The sequence below is a fragment of the Canis lupus genome, chromosome 6, assembly GCF_011100685.1.
Source record: "Canis lupus familiaris isolate Mischka breed German Shepherd chromosome 6, alternate assembly UU_Cfam_GSD_1.0, whole genome shotgun sequence".
Classification (NCBI taxonomy): Eukaryota; Metazoa; Chordata; class Mammalia; order Carnivora; family Canidae; genus Canis; species Canis lupus.
Window position 1 is genome coordinate 28914228 of NC_049227.1, and position 23889 is coordinate 28938116.

Genomic DNA, 23889 nt, shown 5'->3' on the forward strand with positions numbered 1-23889 from the left:
CTTGTCCCTACAAGAAAATGGCAGTGAAACTGGAGCCTGGCTGGCTCCACTGGTAGAGCATGTGACTGCTGATCTTAGGGTAGCAAGTTCAAGCCCCACAGTGGGTGTAGAAATTACTTAAAGATAAAAAAATTAAAAAAAAAAAAGCTTTTCTTGTAAAATGTCTAGGAAGATTATGCTTGATGCCCTTATATGCTCCATGAAACTAACTTTTATGATTCTCAAAACCATTTAAGAAGTAGAATAAGCAAGTAAGGAGTAATGGGAAAAATAATGGGGTATCTGACTAAGGGCGTTTTATTCCATAATTAGAAGAACCTAGAGGACAAAGATAATCGTGTTGGGTTCTTCTGCATAACTGTAATGGAATCTCCTGTGTGATGGCCTTGATAATACTTGATAAGTTTTAAAAATGTGTTGACCATTTGTGTAAATATGCTGGAGTATTCCATGATAGGCATGGTGGACATTTTTGCTTGTTTTCTAAGGCCCTTTGGAAAAGAAATAATCTTAGGTGCTGAGCTTTACACCCAGGACACTTTAAGGCCGTAGAGAGCCCCTCCGTGTTCTGTGTTCCGTGGCTGTCTCACCACCAGGTGCAGGCTTGTGAGAATGGGAGTGCCTGAGGGGAGGCTTGTGGCTGCCCCCAACTGGGAATAATCGGCAGTTACAGAGCCCTGTGAAAGAAGTCAGTGAGGTCATCAGAACAGTGTAGAAAGTTGGATGAGTCTGCAGAGAAACGAAACAAAGATGAGCGTCTGTTCAGAAGTGGCTAACAGGCATCCAGAGAAGCAAGGAGGAATTTCTGGTCATATTTGCTCACATCATTATCCATCCTTAGCCAGCAGACTTCAGAGAAGTGGTTGATTTGACTGAGGCCAGCCCTAAAATACAGACCCATCAGCCGTCACTTGGCTTTGAGCTCCTTGTGGCCATCCCCGATGGTGGAGTCTGTTTGCTTGGTTCAGACTCTGATGCCTTCACTGGCTGTGTGCAGCTCCTTGTTGTCCGGCTCCTACAGAATAATTCCCAGCGTGTTGTTGACCGTTGGTGGTTAACGTCACAAAGCATACTATGAAGAAAGCTCCCTTTATCAGTGACCCAGACATTTAAAATTTGGAAGTAACACATCTTAAAAACAGGCTCTATAAAGCCAGGGAATACTCAACACTCTTAAATATTTATGTCCCACCACATTCTTTCCCTGCTAGTCTTACTAGTAAATCTGTATTTTCTGTAGCATTTTTTTTTTTTTTTTAAGATTTATTTATTCAGAGAGAGCGCGAGAAAGGCAGAGACAGAGGCAGAGGGAGAAGCAGGCTCTATGCAGGGAGCCCGATGTGGGACTTGATCCCGGATCTCCAGGATCACACCCCGGGCTGCAGGCAGCGCTAAACCACTGCGCCACCAGGGCTGCCCTTCTGTAGCATTAAAACACTTCATTTTGTACTAATTTTACGCTCATAGCAAATAGTGGAAATCGAGAGAAGAAATAGAAGAGAAATAGTAGAAAGGGAAATAGTAGAGAGTTTCTATAGATTCTTCACCTTGCTCCCCTTTTGCTGATGTCTCCTATGACCATGTGGTTATCAGAACCAGGAGATGAACACTAGTATGATACTATGACCAAACTCTAGGCCTTATTTGAACTTCATCACTTTTCCGACTGAGTTCATGGTTCTTTTCAGGAACCACATTTACTTGTTCCTTTTCCTTAGCATTCAGCAGTCTGTTATAATCTCAGTGGCTTTTTTTTTTTTTTTTTTTTGCTTTTGTTTTTAAAGATTTTATTTATTTATTTGAGAGAGAGGGAAAGGGAGAAAGAGAGAGAGCGAGAGCAAGCAGGGGAAGACTGCGACATGCAGACTCCACACTCAGCGCAGAGCGCAACATGGGGCTTGATCCCACGACCCTGAGATCATGACCTAAGCTGTAATCAAGAGTCAGATGCTTAACTGACTGAACCACTCAGGTGCCCCAGCCCCTCTCCTTTTTTGAGCACCAACTTAGATCACAAGATGTTCAGACTCAGGCTGTGTTTTCCATGCCTCAGTTCTAGAATCCATGAGTTCCCCAAGGAGTCTTGGTTTCTTTTATTGAATAATGGTGTTTAGAAACCCTGATCTGGCACCAGGTACTGCTGTGGTGTTCTGACCCAAAAGGACAGTTTGTCTTTTGGATTGGGAAGATTTTGTATGTAACTGTTTATGTTATGTAATTATGTTTAGCCCAGTGTTTCCAGACGTATCTGAAGATGCACTGGGACATAGATCCACTGTAATGACCAGATAGATACTTTTTGTTAAAAATAGTGTCACCTGGATGGCTAAATCTAAGTTGGTGTTCCATTGTGGTAGTTTAATTTTTATCACAGTGGAGTGATTTATTGAACCCATATTGTACTTCATTTGGCAAAAAAGCAATGAATTGCATTGGAAATTGTATTTCAGAACATTCCTCGTGAATTTTGACATAGATGTGAAGGAAACAAGATTCATTCTGTTTACTAGAATTAGAGATTATTTTTACCTTTCAGTGTTGTTATGAATATGTCTTTTATATATAAATGAGTTGTTTAAAGAATGCACTCATAGAATAGATATTTGGAGCCTGTTCACAAATTATTGATAGTTCAACATACTTAGCATTTTTCACTTTTAGAGCTCTTCAATAAAAATTTTACTACTTCTGGTTCTTGAGGGTGGCAAGGTAAATAAAAAGCAGAGATCAATGAAATCAAAGTCATTGGAGCTTTTACTTTGCATAATGGATTTAACACTCTGAAACTCTTAAATAGGAATAAAGCCAGCCCTAACTTACTTATTTGAATATGGTTTAAAATAAGTTCAGTACAAAATCCTCATAGACTCTGAACCATACATTTCACTCTCAAGCCCCAATATGATTTTGTGCTAAGAAGTCTTCTTCACCCTGACTTTCTTTAGGGAAAACTCGTTATTGGACACAATATGCTCTTGGATGTCATGCACACAGTTCATCAGTTTTACTGCCCACTGCCTGCGGTAAGTGACCTGTCAGTCCACGTTAAAAATTCACGATTTCTTGACATTTGCAGTGATGTGGTTGGAACTAGAGAATATTATGCTAAGCAAAACAAGTCCATCAGAGAAAGACAAATACTATGTGATTTTACTCACGTGGAGTTTAAGACAAAAAAAACCCAAATGAGCAAAGGGAGGAAAAAGCAAGAGAGGGAGACAAATCAGGAAACAGACTTTTAACTCTAGAGAACACACAAATGGTTATCAGAGGGCAGGGAGGCAGGGGAATGGGTGAAATGGGTGATGGGGATTAAGTTGTGCACTTGTGATGAACACTGGGTGTTGTATGGAAGTGTCAAATCACTATCTTGTACTCCTGAAACTAATACAATGCTGTATGTTAACTAACTGGAATTAAAAACTTAGAAGAAAAGAAAAAGAAAAAATCATAATTCCTTATTACTGAGAAAGCATTCTCTATGTGAGTGCTGTTTCTTTGTATGCAGCACATTCCCAGAGAGAGTCTCAGGCACTTGGTTGTAAAATTTTGAAGAGACGTACTTACAAGTTGTTGTAAGGGATCTTCAGTCATCTGACATTGGCAGAGCAGAGTTGAATATTTGTTTCGACTTGACGCCAGTGGTTTGCTCAGTTAGTGCTGGGCAGGGGTACCTTGGCCACAGGTGTGGTCTTCTCATTTGCTAGGGCTAACATTAGCCATAGATTTGTTTCAACTTGATGCCAGTGGTTTGCTCAGTTAGTGCTGGGCAGGGGTACCTCGGTCACAGGCGTGGTCTTCTCATTTGCTAGGGCTAACATTAGCCATAGATTTGTTTCAACTTGATGCCAGTGGTTTGCTCAGTTAGTGCTGGGCAGGGGTACCTCAGCCACAGGCGTGGTCTTCTCATTGGCTGGGGCTAACATTAGCCATAGTGGGGCCATTGAAAGGGCTCTGGGTCTGCTAAACTGGACAGGTCCTGCAAAATTTGTGATTACCTCTTGCTCAGCTGCTTCCTTTAGATTTTCTGTTAACCTTGGCGTGTTTTTGCTCTTGGAGCCAAGTTGTCTCAGTGCACCAAGATATAAGCTTTTCTGGCTCTTTTGGAAAAGAGTTTCTCTTTTGTCTCTTCCTCTTTTGCTCCCTAACTGTGCACACAGGCTCATCTTGCTTGCCTCCCATCACTCTGTCTTCCCCTCTCCTTTATTTGCTCTCTCTCTTTTCTTTTTTGGAAGGAGAGCAACAGCGAGAGAATCTTAGTCTTCATGCCCCATGTGGAGCTGATGCAGAGCTCAGTCTCATGACCGTGAGATCATGACCTGAGCCTAAATCAAGAGGCAGACACTTAACCAACTGAGCCACCCAGGTATCCCCTACTTCACATTTCTCATGAGACATTGTTCCATCGGGATCTTGATTACTTTCTTTGGAAAAGTCCAGTAAAGCCCCGCTGTGAATACAGTAGGTCTTTTGCTCCCCTTGTTCTCTTTCCACATGACAACTGTATCACCTGCTCTGGGACTCAAAGACTCCATGGTGGTGAGTCTCAAAACAAATTTGGTAGCTGTGAATTTGTAGTGGATAAATCTCAAGAGCTGATGTTTACTTCAGATCAACTGCCTCTATTGGGCAAAGAGATCAAAAAGCATAGCAGCTCCTCATGATTTTTTTTTTTTTTTAAAGATTTTATTTATTTATTCATGAGAGACACAGAGAGGCAGAGACACAGGCAGAGGGAGAAGCAGGCTCCCTGCGGGGAGCCTGATATGGGGCTTGATCCCGGGACTCCATGATCATGACCTGGGCTGAAGGCAGACGTTCAGCCACTGAGCCCCCCAGGTGTCCCCTCTAATGATTTTTTGACCTTTAAACCAGTGAAGTGACTGATAAGGAAAGAGGAAAGTGATTAAAATCTTAAAAAAAAAAAAAAAAAAAGAAAAGAAAAGAAATACTGCCTATATGGCTGTTTCAAACACCAGAGTCTGGCACATAGGAGACATTACATATTGAATTAACAAATGAGTATCTTCTGACTGTACCAGTTTTATAATCTTCTCATATATGGATCTGTTCATACCACTGACCCTGTTCAAAATTCTGAACCTGATCCCACATGCACTGCTTTTCTATACAGCTGCTGGTTTTTAGCCCGGAATATCCGGCTTTCTGCAATCTGGCCCAACAGCCCTGTGTCTGCTAGTCCCTTATTCTCCTTATTCCCAGCCAGACTGGGTCATTTGTTCCTGGGAACCGCATTGTGTTTTTGCCTGTGGTTTTGGCATACAATTTCCTCCGCTTTGATTTTTCTCCAGCTTTTCTCAACATTTGCTATGTACAACTTTATCTCTTACCAATATCCAGCAAATGCCTCTTCCATGAAGTCTTCCCTGCCTGCTGCCTTGCCCAAGGGGTGATCTTTCCTTTCCCTCTCTCTGAACTCTCACCGAACTGTGGAGCTCTTGTGCATGTGGCTTTTCTTAACTGCTGTCCCTTTCTTCTAGGCAATTAGCTCCCTGGACAAGGAGTGTAACCTTTTTATTGCCTATGTCTAAATGCCTAGCATAGCACATTGTACGTAAGCACTTGGTAAATGTTACCTTGAATGGGACTACCGTAGTTCTGAATCCAGTTCTAGTGGAATCCTACTAGAGCTTGAGGTCTGTTGGCAGAGTAGGATGTGGGTTAGGAGACATGGCTTCATCTCTTGCTTTATTACTTAAGGCTACCTGAGTAAGTACTTGAACTTTGTGTTCTGTCATTGTCAGGAGAAAACGGTTTTCTTTCACCTAGTTTTGGAAGAAGTGTTGAGAGCAAGTGAGAAAACATCTTTAAAATGGTAGAGCTCTTTACATGCACTGGTACCAAATTTTGTGCTTAAAAATATGCTAAAGAATCTGTATTTGGGAGCTGCCTTTTAGGGAAGAGTCTCTTATGAAGAATCTTCTTGATCATTCACCATGACCTGTTAGAGAGAGGGGTCTACATTATAGCCCTGGAAGTAGCCCTAATTCTAATTTTTTTTCTTGCTTTGTGAGGCTTTGTGATAATATTGAGAGGTGACAATTGTCATTATTGCATTTCTCTTTGACCTCGGCACTGAAACCACTTGTTCATGTGTTGTCCGTTAATTTAACGATAGCTCTTGAAAAAGCTGGTAAATATTCCAAACTAGCTAAACACAGTCTGTATTTACAGGCTCAGAAAGCTAATTGGAAATGGCAGTATGCTACGAAGCATGAATAACGCTGAAGAGAAGTGTAGTTACAAAGGGTCAGGAGTATGACTACTCAGTCTGGCGTGGCAATTATGTATGTAAATGAGTTCATTCAAAATTAGATCCATCTCATTTTGGCTTTAGACTCCCTGATGAAAATAAACTGGGAAATGAATTGTCTAATTTAGGCACTTGCTACTGGTGCTTTAGCAATTTTCTGAGTAGTTAAAGCATGCATCGTGCATATTGGAAAGTCTGTGTTTAAATGGGCATTTTAACTAGCATTTTAAAGATATTCTCAGTAAAGGTATAACCTAGTTTACAGTATGTCCATTTCCTATATAAGCCATTTTATTTAAATAACTCTGCTAGCCTCACTATTATGATGGATTCATTTGGTAGAGCTATTACTGAAAGCTTTCTACATGTAATAGAAACTTTTTCCCCTCCTGCTTTAGCCGTAAAATGCTCAGGTTTGTCCCTTTTGGTTATGCAAAAGTTTTATGTTGGATTGTTATGATTCCCAGTCATGAGGGAATTGTGACGATTTTTAGAAAGTAATTATTAACTAGAAATGGATCTGGCAGTTAAGCTTAAAGGGCCCATGTGAGGTATCATGGTTTGAGAAAAGAGCTATGGAGCTTGACATATTTGTGTATGTTTTCAATATTGTGAGTGTAATGGTGAAATTGTAGCAAGTCATTGTCGTCTTTTTTTAGGACTTAAATGAGTTTAAGGAGATGACAACATGTGTTTTCCCCAGGTAAGCTTTCTTTGAGGATTTGTTGTCCTTCATTCAAAATAGTTCTCATACTGTACAAGATACAAATAGGTAATAAATATCCAAAATAGTAATGATCCAATTATGATTACAATCCAGTTGATAATAACTGGTTAATGGTTTAAGGGGTCTAACTGTGACCGATTGCTTTTGTAATTGATGATTGGTTTGATTGCATTAGAAACCAGAATTTGAACAGGGAGTGAAAGTTGGCAGCACCCCCCTTTTCTCTCACCCCATACCCTGCTGTCGGAAGAATTGGCAAAATCTTCAAGAGTTGACTCTCTCTTGTACGTTGGATGTGCCTTGTCCCAGTCAGGTGACCAGTTGAGGATGTTCTGTAGCCAGTCCAGAACTGTTTGGCTAGAGATTTTAACCCCCTCATCTCTAAGTTGCTGCCTTGACCTGAGAGTGTCTCCCACAGTTAATATCACAGGGTAGTTCTGATATGTCACACGTCACATGTCTGCTAGATCATGTGTCCGCCACGTGGAGCCTCTAGAGCAAGACTCTGTGTTTGAGGACCTGTCTGAAGACGAACAGGTGTGGTGGTAGAGCCGTTGCTCTTACATCTAGGCTAATTCTGCCCTGTTATCTATTACTCTTCACATTTATGTCAAAAGAAAGAGGGTTCTCACACTAGTGTCTGTCTCTCTGCATGTCTTTTTTCATTATTCCAATCTCTGACACCGAATTCTAAGAAATAACAATGGTATGAAACCACCAAATATAGATTTTAACCACCAAGAGTTTATTTTGTGCCAGTCTAGGTGGTTTAGTACTTGGTAATGGCCTGGCAGGTACTAGACCTACAGTGGTATTTAAACCATGTAAAAACTTACAAAGATCTCTGCCGTCTTCTTGGAATCAATATAACCCACACCCTCTCAGGGTACAAGCAGTTCTAGAGCTTGTGCCCTCCCCGACAGCCTCTTGATGAAGAAGGGCTGAGAGTACTGAGCCCCAGTGTAATGTAAGAGAGGTGCTTAATTCTCTTGTTGGCTTTTAGGACAGGAGACTGGCTCTTGGTTTGAGTAAAATACATTTTGGACATTGTGCATTTTGTTTACCTTCTTAAAAATTCTTTTGTTTTTAGACTCTTGGATACAAAATTGATGGCCAGCACACAACCTTTTAAGGTATTTTTAAAACTTGAGCTACCACTGATAAACTTATGTTTGGAACTGTTTTGAATTGATACTAGGAGCTTGAATCAATGACCAGCTAGAATTCTGGTCTAGTTTAATTGTTATTTTCAAGTACATCCAAAAAGGAAAATAATTAGAAAAAGACTAAAAACAAATATACCAAATGTGAATAGTGGTTGTCTTGGATATTGGAATTATTTTTTTCCTCTCCTATATTCTTTTTGTATGTAAACATTTTTAGTATTAAAATATATAATGTATTTTTGGGGGAGTAGAGTGGGACGCTTTGCTGACTCAGTCAGTAGAACATGTGACTCTTGACCTCAGGGTCATGAGTTTAGGCTCCATGTTGGGCATAGAGCTTACTAAAAAAAATGTGTGTGGGTGTGTGTAAAATGCATTTCTGAATAGGTTATGCATGGACATACTTCATAATTTTCTTGATTTTATATATTTTGGTTATATTTTCTAATCAGAAAAATTCAGGTTAAAGTAAAATTGTTTGTTATTTTGTGAAGTGACTTTACATAACTGAATGGAATGAATGCCTGAACAGTATAGCTCACTGGCCTAAGTTCTGTAGGTATTTAAACACATCTCCAAAACCCTTTTATATGGTGATACTTTCTGCATGGTGAACCTGACACTGCTCTCTCTCTTTCACATTGAAGAAACCATGACTCCCAGGTTTCTTTAAAGAACACGAGGGGGCAGTACTAGATATACTTTTTTTTTTTATTTTTTTGGCCCTGACATTTGATGAATCTCTACTGTATGTTGTACTGAGCTGATTAAAGCTCATAATTCTCTGCTTTCTGGTTTGCAGGATATCATTAACAACACATCCCTTGCAGAATTGGAAAAGCGGTTAAAAGAGACGCCTTTCAACCCTCCTAAAGTTGGTAAGAAAATAAAGTGATCCTGTTAAGTGCCTGAAGTCCTTGTGATCATATGTATCATAGGAGGAAGGTGAAACTGCTTGATATCATCATGCACATTTACAGATTTTGGCTGAGTTAACTTGCTTATGCCCTGTGTTGAATTACTGCTCTCTGAATAAAGATGGTCTTATAGTCCTAGGTTTATTTTATGTCAATAGATTTGGGTAGCCTGTTCATTGAGAAGTTTAGCAGGTAAAGCTTCAGAGCTTTTATTTCCTAATGCTTGGAATTCTCCCAAAACTTGATGTGTCTTTCTTTTTTCTAGGGTGCATTGTTTAAGCACAAAGAGTTGGTGATTCATTGCCAGGGGTCAAATGAAAATATGCTTTTCGTCCAGAAAAGCCCAATAACTGGGTTTACAGATGAGGAAGAAGAGTGTCCACCCCTGCCTCCCATCAGAGGTGGCCAATAGCAGCGAGGAAAACCAGGGGGGAGGAATAGTTCTCGAGGCAGAGATGTGGTGCCATGTCTAGTCATGGCCCCTACCCAGGTGTTTGGTGAATCTGGCACATGTCACTTCCTTGGTTCCTGTACACCTCATTTAGTTGCTGACACTGTAATTAGCATTCCATTAGCTCTAGCCTGCAAACTTCTGAAGACATTGATAATTGGACTAATGGTTCAGAAATTGACAATGGAAGGTACTAAAGCAGCCAAGATTACAGCTATTTGCTTCCCTTTCTGGGTAATAGTCCAAAAAAGGAATTAAGAAAAGGAGTGAGGGTGAGGGAAGAAAGCCTAGACCAAATTTCTGTAACAGTATGATGGAAATAATTGATTTTGGAAATATATGTTTCAGCTGGTGGTAGAGTAGAGGGTATTATTTACCTGGCTATCATGTTAAAAGACTTTTTTAAAGCTTAAAGTCTAATATTTAATATGGAGGTTAAAAGATTCTTGCTTAAACAGCCTTATATTGACATAAGAACAGTTGCAGTCTTTTCATTGTTCATTTCCCTTCATGCTTTTGGTTCTGTTATAATGTTTTTGGAATTCATTTCCAGAATGGCTCTAGGAACTATTTATGAGTTACAGGTTTGTTTTTTTTTAAGATTTATTTATATATTTGAGAGAGAGAGAGAGAGAGAGAGAGCACAAGCAAAAGGCAGAGGGAGAGAAAGAGAGAATCTCAGACTCTGCGCTGAGCATAGAACAAGAGGTGGGACTTAATCCCACGACCCTGAGATCATGACCTGAGCCAAAATCAAGGTACCCCTATAAGTTAAAGTTTTATCCCATTCTTTCCCTATAATATTCTGGTACCTGGCAGAGAATTTACTCTAAAGCAGGTCACTCTTCCCAGACATTGTCTTCAGCAAGTGTATGTTCAGTGTGACATAAGAATCATGTTGTAAGGGACACCTGGGTGGCTTAGTGGTTGAGTGTCTGCCTTTGGTTTATTTATTTGTTTGTTTGTTTGTTTGTTTATTTATTTTTGCCTTTGGTTTAGGTTGTGATCCCGGGGTCTTGGGATCAAGTCTCTCAGCAGGCTCCCTGCAGTGAGCCTATTTCTCCCTCTGCCTATGTCTGCCTTTCTCTCTGTGTCTCATGAATAAGTAAATAAAATCTTAAAAAAAAATCATGTTCATGTTATAAAATGGTCTCTCCTACAGAGTTTCCCCATGTTCCAGGGGCAGCACCAAAGCAAGTTCTGATCTTTTACTGGAGTTAGTTGTGCCGTCATCTTTAGATCCTTAAGCTTGAAAACATAGCAGAGGGCAGTGTTGAATTGACCTGCCAATATTGATTAGAATCTTTTGCCTTTTCGGAGGGTTACCTGAGGTATTGATGGATAACAGTAACTGAGCATTTGCCATGTACCTGGCACCATGGGAGAGCTTTACTGGCGTTAGCTCATTTGATCCTCATAAATGAGGGAAGTTTGGTTTTCACCTCCATTCTGCTAAAGTGGAGGCCCAGAGCAGAAGTGACTTGCCCAATATCACATAGCAGTTGAATGGTGGAACATAGATTCAAACTTAGTGGGATGCACAAATCCATGCTGTTATGAGTCATGACTGAAATACTTGTTATGTCCCAATGTTTCTTCTCAAGGAAGAAGTTCCTTGAGACTTCCAAGAGCAGTTGGAAGAGGGATCATCTTCATAGAGCAAGTTATGCATGATTGTAAATAGCACCCATCAGAGTGCAGCGAGGAGGCCTCTAGCTGGGCCTTGGATGATGTCACTTGAGCCATTTCTCTAGTCTAGACCCAAGCCCTCATTTTCAGTGACCATTTTATCTCACATTGCAAGGTCTTATGTGGAAAGAATTAAGAAGTAGATAGCCTTTTCCTGCTCATCTAAGATATTTCTATCCTAGACAGCATATACCAATGCAATTTGGATTTGGTAGGGCACACTGCTCATCTTTATGATTTGTGATATCCTTGGGAAAACTTTTTTCTTTTTTCTCTTTAGAAAGTGCAGAAGGATTTCCAAGTTATGACACAGCTACTGAACAGCTCCACGAGGCAGGCTATGATGCTTATATCACAGGGCTGTGCTTCATCTCCATGGCGAACTACCTAGGTACTCCCTATACCTGTTTCTGGCAAACACATCGTAATCTGGGGGGTGTATATGGGGGGGGGGATCTTGCCTGTCTACGATTTCCCTGGGGCCCACTCACCCAGGAAGAAATGGGAGGCTTGGAGGTCAGAGTTGGGGGGAATAGGGGTGGAGAGTGCATAAGGAGGACCCATCGACACTTACCTGGTGTGGTTCTTGGCCACTAGGAGGAGTGCCCCTTATCCTGATGAACCGGGCTATTGATTTACATAGATTGTTGTCTGAACTTTTAGGCTTTGTCTCCTTGGCTGTACATAATACTCTGCTTCTTTTCTTCATTAGGTTCTTTTCTTAGTCCTCCGAAAATTCATGTGTCGGCTAGATCAAAACTCATCGAACCTTTTTTTAACAAGTAAGTAACCAGGGTTCCAGTGCCCACGTTCTCTCACTGTGGAAGAGCCCATTATCTGGGATGTCAGGTAGGGATGATTAGAAACTGTAGTGCATTTTTAGATAAAGTATTTCTCATCTCTAGTGACTCAGATGTTTTTCGAAAACAGAAATTGACCTTCTGGGAAATAATTTATTGTATCTATTGGCTTAAAAAAGAAAGAAAGAAAAGAAAAGAAAACACTGCCAAAGGCAGTGCATCTCTTCCAAGACAAAGAACTGGTGGTTTTGGCATTTAAATTACCTGCAAGGGAGACTCTGGTTGGGGGGGAGGGGTAAGGGGTAGGGGAAAGAGAGAGAGAGAGAGGGAGTGTATGTGTGTACACGTAGTTGGACCTAACACTGCTAACATACGTTACACATGAGGTTATTATTTATACTTGCATTATCTCATTAAATAGTATTCTTTGTAAGAAGATGTTGACTCCACAAATGGCTTTTAAGATAATCTATGGAGAAGTTTTGATTGTCGTTTTATCCCAAGCTTTCATGTGAATGGATCCAATGAAGTAAAAGCTTGCTTATGTACTCATTGTTGCAAGAAGTCTGTATGATTTAGGGAGATGTCTAAGTTCAGAGCATTTTCAAAGACTCTCAAGATGATTACTTCAAAGTGTGGTTTGTGCTTTCTTGGCACAGTTGAGATTAAAGTTATGGATGTGATCCTCAAGCTGGCCACAGTTGGGCTCTGTGCCAGAGCCCTAAAACCTTTACCCGAGCTCTCTTAACAGGATTGGTTCTAGGAGATTCTGGGGGTGCCAGACAGTACAAGGCAGCCCACATGGGTCATTATTGCTGGGAGAAAGAACTGTTTCAGTGCTGAGTTGGTTACATCATTTCCTTAAATTATATGCAGCACTTTACAATTTTATCAGTTCTTTACTGGGTAAGAATACCGTCTCCTTCGGATGTCTATATAAATACTGGTATCACAGTGCTTGTACTTAGGTAACATGCTGCAGAGACAGATGTTAATTCCAAACATCTGGATTCCTACAGGTTTGGAATTTGTGTAGTCTGAGCAAGTTTTATCACACTCTAACTTCTTATTTTTTAAATCTTTGTTCTTTTCTGTGGAAGTTCAGAGGTAAATGTATTTGACTTTCAAAACATCTTTCAGAGAGGAACAGGAAACAGTGTAGTATATATTGAAAATTAAGTTGAGTTTTTTTATTAAGTTTTTAATTTTAATTCCAGTATAGTTAACATACAGCATCATATAAGTTTCAGGTGTGTACAATATAGGAATTCAACACTTCTGTACACTAGTGTGCATGATAAGTGTACAAAGTTGAAAATTTTTTTTTGCATGGAAAATTAATTCTATAAACTAACAGTTGAATATTTGGTGTCTGTCCATTTCCTTATGTGCAAAACAAGATTTTCTTAGCTCTTCGCTTTTATTTTGAGGGCAGTGTTTATCTTTGTAAATCTTTGGAAGGGCAGCTTATGTCATAGACTGTGGAATGTGCAGGTGACCCTAAATATCATTCAGATCATGGCCATTCCTTGCATTTTTATGTGCAGGATGTTAAGTTTATTGTTTAACAGTATTTTTCAACTGGAACATTTTTACTCATTTTTAAATATTTAATTAAAAAAAATTTTTTTTTAAAATTTTTTATTGGTGTTCAATTTACTAACATACAGAATAACCCCCAGTGCCCGTCACCCATTCACTCCCACCCCCTGCCCTCCTCCCCTTCTACCACCCCTAGTTCGTTTCCCAGAGTTAGCAGTCTTTACGTTCTGTCTCCCTTTCTGATATTTCCCACACATTTCTTCTCCCTTCCCTTATATTCCCTTTCACTATTATTTATATTCCCCAAATGAATGAGAACATATAATGTTTGTCCTTCTCCGACTGACTTACTTCACTCAGCATAATACCCTCCAGTTCCATCCACGTTGAAGCAAGTGGTGGGTATTTGTCATTTCTAATAGCTGAGTAATATTCCATTGTATACATAAACCACATCTTCTTTATCCATTCATCTTTCGTTGGACACCGAGGCTCCTTCCACAGTTTGGCTATCGTGGCCATTGCTGCTATAAACATCGGGGTGCAGGTGTCCCGGCGTTTCACTGCATCTGTATCTTTGGGGTAAATCCCCAATAGTGCAATTGCTGGGTCGTAGGGCAGGTCTATTTTTAACTCTTTGAGGAACCTCCACACAGTTTTCCAGAGTGGCTGCACCAGTTCACATTCCCACCAACAGTGTAAGAGGGTTCCCTTTTCTCCGCATCCCCTCCAACATTTGTTGTTTCCTGCCTTGTTAATTTGCCCCATTCTCACCGGTGTGAGGTGGAAAAAAAATTTTTTTAAACTAGGCTCCACAGCCAATGTGGGGCTTGAACTCACAACCTGAGACAGAGTCACATGCTCTTCCAACTGAGCTATCCAGGCACCTCTCTTTTTTAAATATTTAAGACAACAAATGTGCGTCTCCACTAAAATCAACTCCTTATAAAATCAGGTGATGAACACAAATTGGGTTCGATAATAGGCTGCATCTAGTTTATCAGCAACCTGTGTGACTAATATGAAGAGCAATCAAAATTAGCTTTAAGAAGCTTAACAAAGATTTTATATATTAATAGATGAGTTTATTATTGCTAATAATGTTCAAGACTATTACTCAAAAGAACTGAGTAAAACTACTTGTCTCCCATAGAAGTTAGAAAGGTTGCAGGAGATGTTAAACCCTTAGTTTCATTTAAAGTATTTTTTAAAGATTTTATTTATTTAGGAGAGAGAGAGCAGGCAAATGAGCACAAGCAGGGTGAGGAGAGAGGGAGAGGCAGACTCCTCTGCTGAGCAGGAAGTCTTACAAGGGGCTTGATCCCAGGACCTCGGGATCACAACCTGAGCCAAAGGCAGACGCTTAACCGACGAACTACCCAGGTCCCCCTTCAATTGAGAATGTTCATTCTTTTTTCTTTTCCCTAGAAATAATACCGAAAGTAGTTGAGGATCGAAGAATCCTCCAGTGATATGGCACTGAAAATTCTTGATTTTTTTGTTCCATTTTCTCTTCCATCTATAAAGGAAGAATATTTTCTTCATCTTTGTGGGAAAAAAGTCCAGCAGAATTTGAAATGCAAAATAAGAACTATTTTTATTCTATATTGGAATAGATTGGTCAAGTACAGTCCCTTTTTTCTTTGAAAAATAATTGATATGCAACATTGTATTAGTTTCAGGGGTATAACATAATGATTTGCTATACACACACACACATACACACACAGAACGAAATGTGGTCTTCCCTTCTCAGCCCATTTAGAAAGTGGGAAAAGGACTTGCTCTTTTTGACATTTTTCTGTGCTAATACCTCATTCTTTCTTCCATGCAGGTTTGTTTTATGACATTAACTTTGAATTTGTCTTTTTTTTTTGGTCCAAGATTACCCTTATAGAGAAACATTCAAAAAGGGCCATCAACATGATCTCAAGTGGTTGATTTTAGAGAAATCTGTAAATTTCTCTGAGAGTTTGGCACCAGGCTTTTCTCAGTATGAGCTTAACCAAATATGCATAGTCCTAACATAAATTTGGGTGGAAATCAAACTGCCTACATATGCAAATAACTTTTTGTTCCTCTCTCACCAGGTTTATGTTTAGAAAGTAAACCTTGAGGGGGGAATAAACTCCACCTATTTCTGCATTGTTCTGAATTAGCATTTGGCTGCATTAGTTATGCCTTTTTGGGAAGTTTTATTGAGAGCTATTGAGAAATCCCCGAGATAGCTGGCATTTGAGTGATCTGCAAAGACCGAATGTAGTCTGAGGTGCTTTCTGAGCCATATTTGTCTAGAAGAATGTCCTGTGAGGATTTTGCGTGCTGCCATTTTGTCTCTTTTATAGCCTGGGTGTCACCTACATTTCTCCTCCCTTTGCTGTAATCAGAAGAGAAGTGAAGTCGTAAGGGGGCTGAGCGATGGGAATCCAGATCAGACCACTGCTGATGACTGGCAGTGTGGAATGTGCCCTTTGTTTATACCGTAGGCTCTCTGGGAAGGACGTGATTTACCTTTTCTTATAACCTTGGTCAATTTTGATCAATGTTTGGAAAACCAGACAGAGAAGATCCTTTGGTCAAATCCTTTTAGGCTGGAAAGAGCTAAAAATACTCAGCTTTCTTTTTCTTTCTTTCTTTTTTTTTTTTGGAACCACAGAAAAGTACATAATCAGACTCTTGCCTTATGTTTTATTAATAGTCATCCGTGTCGGCAAGACGCGTTGAACTCTTCCTAGATAACCTTTTCTGAAGGTTTTTGGGAAGGTTATTTTCTATTTACCTCATTTCTTAGAAAGAGGAAGGAAATGAGCAAGTCTCTCATTTTGGTTAATCTCCGTAAATAAGAGAATTAAACAGGAAGAATTGCCTGCAGTTTGCCTTAGAGGATGGCCATCTTGTTCTTGGCACAAGTTTCCTGTATAGGAGCAAGATTGTTGTAGAAATCTAGGCCTTCCTGGGATGGACATTGCCGGAGGTTTTCTCTATGCTGGAGGTGAGGAGACAAGCCATGAGGAGTGTGATACACTCTTGGACAAATTGTTTCCTCCTCCAAAAGATGGAGATAAAACTATTTGCCTCCCATAGAAGTTAGAGAGGTTGCAGGAGATGTTGATTGCCCGGTATTTATTATTTCCCTTTCTTGAAATATAAGAGAATTTAGCATGCTGGGGGATTCAAAAAGTAGATGTGGTAGTGGAATTTGTTTTGTGTTTCTAGTTTCATGATAAAAAAGAAAATTTGTTACCATGTGGATATAAAATTGGAGCAAATGTAAATTGTTCACTTTTGCTTGTACCCAACTCTTAATGTTTACTTACGAGAAATCAGGTGCTGATGAAGTGTGTCAGATTGGTACACAGTGGAACAAGTTTGCGTTGCTTTGGAGCATTTGTAAAAGTTCAGACAAATACAGTAGTTTACGGAAGGTTGTGTAGGTCTATGTAACTGTGATTGGCATAGAGGAGGAGGGATCATTATGATACCTGAAATACAGCACCCATGTTTTTTTTCTTTTCCTCCATGGAAAGCCATTACATTCTGGTGGCAAGTTGTTTTCCCTTATTATAATAAAGATATGTGCATCATATTTGACATTGTAGAGATTTTTGAGCTGAAGGATTATAGGAAAACAAAATACCTCCTGTCTTCCTGGCCCTCGCACTGATAATGGGGAGAGCAAAGCTCATTTGCTTCGTTGACTAGCAACCGCCATTCATGCTGAGCAGTGTGGAGTGCCAGCTCACCCGTGAGTTGTCCATGGGCCCATGGGCATAGAAGTGCAAACCCTGCTTGTCTTTTTTCTTTTTCCTGTCCTGCTGGTCCCTCCCTTATACAGAAGGTGCTGGAATAACAGGAGGATGAGGCAGATTTGTTCTGATTCACAGTGTTTTTAGCATCCTGGGTGATGGGTCAAATTTGTTACTCACTGTTCAGATTGGGTATAAAGTCCACTGTTGTGATATATTGGTTTTCCCCACCGTGAGACTTCTGACATCCCACCATAAGCAAGAGTCACAACACAGTTTGTGCTGTTGGTAAGACGTAGCCGGTGATGTCATGATAGTCCACATAACTGGTTCCATTTGCATGTAAAATTTTAAGTCACTTGATTAGCTTCTTCAGTGGAATTGCTTCACTCTGGGGTATCCTATAGTCTAATGTAGTTGTGATCTCCCACTTATGCCTGTGCCGTTTTGGGCAAGTAACTTGACCCTCTCTATGTCTCAGCTTCCTCATCTGTAAATGGAGAATCTTCATACACGTTTGATAAGGTTGTAGTGAGGGTAAAATTGCATGAATGTCTGTAAAATGCACAGTGCCTGGCACATCGTGGCTCTCGATCAGCCTGGTACTGCTGCCACTGCTGTGGGGACATTTATACTTGGAGGATGTGCTTCTCTGACAAGATGCTGGGAGCACATGGAGGAGCTGTTGTGCTTTCACAGAAGACACTCTATAATTGTACCTTTTTGTTTGTTTGTTTTAAATATTTACCCATTTATTTGGGGGGGTGTGTGTGTGAGGAGGGTCAGAGGGAGAGGGAGAGAGAGAATCCCAAGGAGACTTTGCGCTGAACCCGATATGGGGCTGTATATCATGCCAGAGCTGAAACCAAGAATCAGAACCCTGACTGAGCTACCCGGGCGCCCGAATCATACCTTTTGTACTTCACACACCCTGAAGGTGAGGGTTTGTGTTCAATCTTGAGCCTTGATCAGAAAAAGGAAGGGAAGGAGGAAAGGCTGCTTGTAACCAAATGGTGTCCAGGGGGAAGATTTGAATGTGTTTTCTCATTTTGCTTGTTGGTTTTGCCCTGAGGCATGTGGTGGTTTCTCAGTCTTTGTGCTGTGTAGCACTTCCAGGTGTAGATTTTAACAGAGAGGAGAGGAAAGAAATGGCATTTACTTATGAACCTGTTTCTTTTTATTTTTTTAACAGCTTTATTGGGATGTAAATTCATATACCAAATAATTCACGCATTATAGAGATCAATGGTTTTTGGTATATGACATTATTATCTTTTAAAAATTATTGTAAGATATGTATAACATACAATTTGGCATTTGAAACATTTTTTTTTTTAAAGATTTATTTATTTGAAAGAGAGAAAGAACACACGGAGTTGGGGGAGGGAGAAGGAGAGAGAGAATCTTAAGCAGGCTCCATGCCTGGTACAAAGTCCAACCCTGAGATCATGACCTGAGCTGAAATCAAGAGTCAGACTTGAGTTACTCAGATGCCCCGCAAACATATTTAAATCTACAATTCAGTGACACTAATGATATTCACTGTATTGTGCCGACATCATCATTCTCTGTTCTCAGAGCTTTTTGTTCACCCCAAGCAGCAAGTCTGTATCCAGTAAGCAATAACTCTCTGCTCCTGCCTCCCCTCAGCTCTGGGAACCTCTGATCTACTTTTCTACCTCTATACATTTGTCCTTCAGTGAGCTGTTCCTTTTTGAGCAACTCATTGGTTCTGTGAGATCTTAATCTGTTAGAACCACTGATAACTTTGCATATGCCCTACTTTGCAAACTCCCGGAGCACTTTTTTTTTTTTTTTAATTTGCTGTTTTAGGTTTAGATCACTTCTTAGGCCCCAAAGCCCTGAGATTTGTGGATGTAAAGCTGTGCAAACCCCTACCCCCCGCCGGGGGGGGGGTGTTGCTTGTTTGCAGCGCTGCAGAGGCACGATGAATAAGGCAGAGGACTCAGGCTGGGCCATCATGATGCTCACATGGAACATTCATCCTTTCTGAAGCTAGGTTTCCACATCTGTGAAATGCGGATCATAAATGTCCACCTGGTAGGCTTGGCCTCAGGTTGCAGTGTAGCATCAATAAGGCTGCTCACTAGAGGGGTGTGCCATGTCTTGGGTGCACAGAGTGTAGCTGTTGCTGTGGCTTTCACCACAGTGAACTTCCAAGAAAGTAACATGATTCTAGTTTTTCCTGGTATCTGAGGCAGTGGTAGATGAACAAAGTGGGCTGTATGTACTTAGTTAAGTTTTCTCGGGTGGCAATCTCTGGGTTGTGAGCTCAGGAAATAGGCAGAAGTGCCTGATGCCAATAAAATCCTTTTTATAGAGAACAGCAACCTGGAATCCTCTTAAGAAAACATTGCCTGTCTTTGTATCTTAATGATAAAGGTCTTGCTGCAAGGTTGGACTGTGAATGGGAAGAAGAAACTCCCTGCCCGTGTGCCAGTCATACTCATGTGTCTTGAGCCTTATGATGCTGGCAAGGCAGAGAAGTGAAATACAGTCTCCTCTACTTGTCTGCCCCCAGGAGCAGCTGTGCTGTGTGCATGTCTCTTGCCACAGAAGCCCCTGGTGATCCCGGAACTGAGGGGTCAGGGAGGCAGGATGGAGGCAGACAGTAGTAGTGGTGATTGTGTGACCTTTTGTGTGTCCGACTGGCTGGCTCTCCCAGTAGTATTCTTTAATATTTCTGTTTGCAGTGCTTGAATGAAGGGCCGATGTCCTCTAGCCTTCACTTCTACCAGAGATGAATTTTGCCCCAGAGATAGGGATCATAGTCTACCACTCATTCTAAACTGATTAGAAGTGGACTGTGGTGCTGTGGCAGACATTATTTTTTAATCAGAGAGAGCCAAGAAGTACCTTTTATTAAAAAAAAAAAAAAAAAAAATGGAGTCCATTTTCAGTATTTTCCAGATTGTGGAAATCTTGGGGTCCAGGGTCCTGAGGAGTGAAATCATAGCACTGCAGATGGCTTAGGGCAGCCTCCCCAGTTCCAGAAGGCTGAGAGCCAGTTTTTCTCCCCGGTTTGCAGAAGGTATTTTCCCCTGGTACACAGGATGTATTTTATCCTCACATACCTTAACGAAAGCCCTTTATTTCAACCCAAGTCATGTTTGCTTTCCTTATGGTTCCCCAAGCAACTAGGATAGCAGGGATCTCCAAGGATTGCCTTGGTTTGGTTACCCTGAGAGTTCTTTAGTACAGTGGTTTTCAGAAAGGCAAAAGACCGGAGTCTAGGGCACACCGAATTATTCTCAGGCCTTTAGTCTGGCTTCTTAAGACTGAGAACCTGTGCTTATTTCCATCACTTCTTCAGGGAAGAGGGTGCTTGTCTTGAGTTGGTATGGCTTGTCTAATTTCTGCCTTGCGGTCTTGATTGCCAGGGATGTATCAGGCGAGCTGTGTCTGCGGCTTTATCAAAAGGCTGCTTTTTAAGGGGATCTTCAAGGACAACACACTGGGCACACCTCTTCTTGCCTTGCCATCCCCGTGCGTGTTACAGGAGCTGTGTGGATGCTGAGCTGTTCCAGCCTTGTGTGGGCTCTGGCTACTTTAAAAGTACATTTCCCCCTGGCTTAATGACTTGTTTATCATTATGATGAGCAAGTAATTTGTAGAGGTAAGGAAAAAAAATCAGTCAACCCCTGGATATGTATTTAAATAGCTTGCCCCCTCCACAGTAGGGTATTTTACTAGTTTCCTGTGGCTGCTATAACAAATTCACCACGAGCTTGGAGGTGTACCACACCAGGAGTTTGTTCACACTCATGGTTGTAGAGGCCACAGGTTTGAAATCAGGGTGTGGGCAGGGCTGGTTTTCCTCCAGAGGCTCTGGGGAAAGAGTATGTTCCTTGCCTATTCTGGCTTTTGGTGACTGCTGGCAGTCCTTGTCCTCTGGCCACATCTCTCCAGTCTCTGCCTCCATGATCACATTGCAGCCTCCTGTGTGTGTGTGTGTGTGTGTGTGTGTCCCTGTCCTCCCTCTGCCTCTCTCATGAAGACACTTGAGCTGGCATTTAGGACTCCTGTGGGTTAGTCTAGGATAATGTTATCAAGAGCCTTAGCTTAGTTACTAATTGCATCTGCTAAGACCCTTTGTCCAAGTAAGGCAACATTGAATAGAATGTGTGTGTATCTTTTTGGAGACCACCAGTCAGCCCACCGTAGGCTGTTAGTAGTAAAGTCAGCATGCTTAGGTATTCCTTGCCTTACTTTGGCTCTGGCTGGGAAAAACCAGGCAATGGTTATTTCCAAGGCTATTTAACATTTCATTCATAAAATTTAAAGGTCACCAGTGTACCATGGTACTGAATATCTGGTACTGGCTACCCAAAATTTTCCCTACTGAACACCTTCCATTCTTCAGTGAGTTACCTACATCGTTTCCCCACATTTACTGTCATCGCTGCCAGCAACCCTCAGAGGTAAATAATAATGTCCTCGTTTTAAGATCTTATTTTTAAGTAATCTCTACGCCCAACGTGGGGCTCAGGTTTACAATCCTGAGCTCAAGAGTCATGCACTCTACCAAGCAGGTGCCCCAGTATGTCCCCATTTTAAAGCTAAGGCTGTCTGCCAAGGGTCTCAGGAATGGCAGAGTCAAGGATAACCCAGGTCTGTCCTCGACCAAGAATGGTTTCTTCCCCCACAGCACACAGTTTCTAAACAGACAATTCTGCAGTGGGTTGCACATTTTTTTAAGAGATGATGCTAGTATCTTTGAAAGATTTCCTTTTTTCTTGGTGTTTGGCCTGAGCAGTGGTCATAAAAGATGTTGACTCTGACCATCAGATCGTGTGGGGCTAGTTTCCTCTGACATTTTGTATTCTGCTGTTTCACAGGCCGTACAGACGTTGCCTTTGTATAATGCTTAGTTTAACATTTTTATTTGATGTAATTTGATATGGTTCATTTGATGGGGATTGTTTAAATGAACTGCTGGTTTTCTTTCTTTTCCCCCACTCTTCTCTCCCTCTCCTTGTTTGTTGTATCTATTTAAGAAAGGCTATGGGCTGGCTTCAGGACAGATGTCAGGTAACGCTCTATTTGTCAAAACATCAAGTGACTACACAGAAAACTGTGTGGTCCCCCGCCCCCCCGTGAGTGACATTAAAATAACCGATGCCACAGTAAGTCCCCTCCAGCCAGTGGTTGCCTTCATATTTTACACAAGTGCTTTAGTGAGCAAAATAAATGAGCTTGTTTTGTGAGAGATGTCTGCATGCTTCCTCCCCTGGATGATAAAATTAGTTTTTTATAGCACATAAATATGTATAATGATGAGCCCTTGCATACAAGGTTCTTATGAAGTGCTTTTACGGCTGTGCCCTGAAGGAAATACCAAGACCATTTGCAAGTACAGTAGGGCTGGCAGTCATTTAAAGGTTTCAATTTTCCTTTGGAAGGCTTGGGACTTGGGGTGAGCCTCAAATTAATTCACTGCTCAAATTGTGTTGAGATTAGATTTTACTCCACGTCTCTGTATCCCAGTCTTTAGTGGTGTGAGAGGAATGCAGTTTTTACTTGGAAATCTTTTTTTTTTTTTTTGAGACAAAGCTTTTTAGGAACAGAAGTGTAGTCTAGAAGAAAACAGATGAACAAATGCAAATTTTTTGCTCATCGAATGAAATACAGCATTTCTAGGAGGAAGAATGAAGAGTTTGGTGGCTTCAGGTTTTTCTTTTTGCCAGGGAAAGAGACCAGATATGCACTGTTGTTCTTTATTCAGACATGCCATAACATTAGAGATCCTTCCAGATCATTCAGGCTGGGTGTATGTGTGACATTGCCCAAGATAAACTCTTATGTATCCAGGCACCTCTAGATCTCTGTCTCAACTTGGGATACGCTGATTCACTGATTTTCCTGAGGGCAGTCGCAGGGTGTACAACAGGTGTGCCCAGGAAGCCCAATGCCCAGGCAACCCAGGGTAGCAGCTCCTTATGCACCACAAATGTGCCCAGGCTGTCCTCACCACCTGTTATTCCCATTGCCTTGGAATTTCAGCCTACCCAAAGCTCTTTCTTAAAAGGCAGCCTCATTTTGTGTGTCTGGGCCCTGCTATAATTTAATCAGTCTTTAGAGCATTCCTCCCTGAGGAAAAGTGTTTCTGGAGGCTTGTATCTCAAGCTCTTGCTTCAGTTGTACCCACTAGGCATTTGTGCAATTGATTGAGGACTAAATAGTTGACTTGTGCCTGGATGCTCCTACTGGGCTCCAGCCTTACCATTTCACATTGAGGCTTTGGAAACAGCTCAAGTTAAAAGCCAAATGTGAGGGGAGCACCCAGCAGAGGGAGGGGAGGCCATTAGTCCATTAGTGTAGAACTAGTGGTGAGAAGCTCAGGGTCTAAGTCCTGTGTCCGCTCCCTTGGTGGCCAAAGGTAAGCCACTGAACTAGGAAAAACTTGCTTCCTTATTCCTGGTATGATGAAGCCAGTACTTAACTACCTGTCCTGCAGACACCACAAAGGATCAAATAAGCTGAACATATAATGATAAATATTGTTATTTTAGTCAGAAACTTCATACTTTTTTCTTTTTCTTTTTTAAAGATTTTT

The 23889-nt window shown here is 41.1% G+C and overlaps 1 protein-coding gene across 2 annotated transcripts in view; it reads left to right on the forward strand.

Annotated features, from left to right (window-relative positions):
- PARN (poly(A)-specific ribonuclease) overlaps positions 1-23889 on the forward strand; it is a 155372-nt gene that overhangs the window by 23153 nt on the left and 108330 nt on the right. For both annotated transcript variants that reach the window (XM_038540300.1, XM_038540301.1), the window contains exons 13-18: positions 2946-3023; positions 6934-6977; positions 8092-8134; positions 8970-9045; positions 11505-11615; positions 11937-12006. In XM_038540300.1, coding sequence (XP_038396228.1) covers positions 2946-3023; positions 6934-6977; positions 8092-8134; positions 8970-9045; positions 11505-11615; positions 11937-12006 — 422 coding nt within the window. The remainder of the gene's footprint in view (positions 1-2945; positions 3024-6933; positions 6978-8091; positions 8135-8969; positions 9046-11504; positions 11616-11936; positions 12007-23889) is intronic.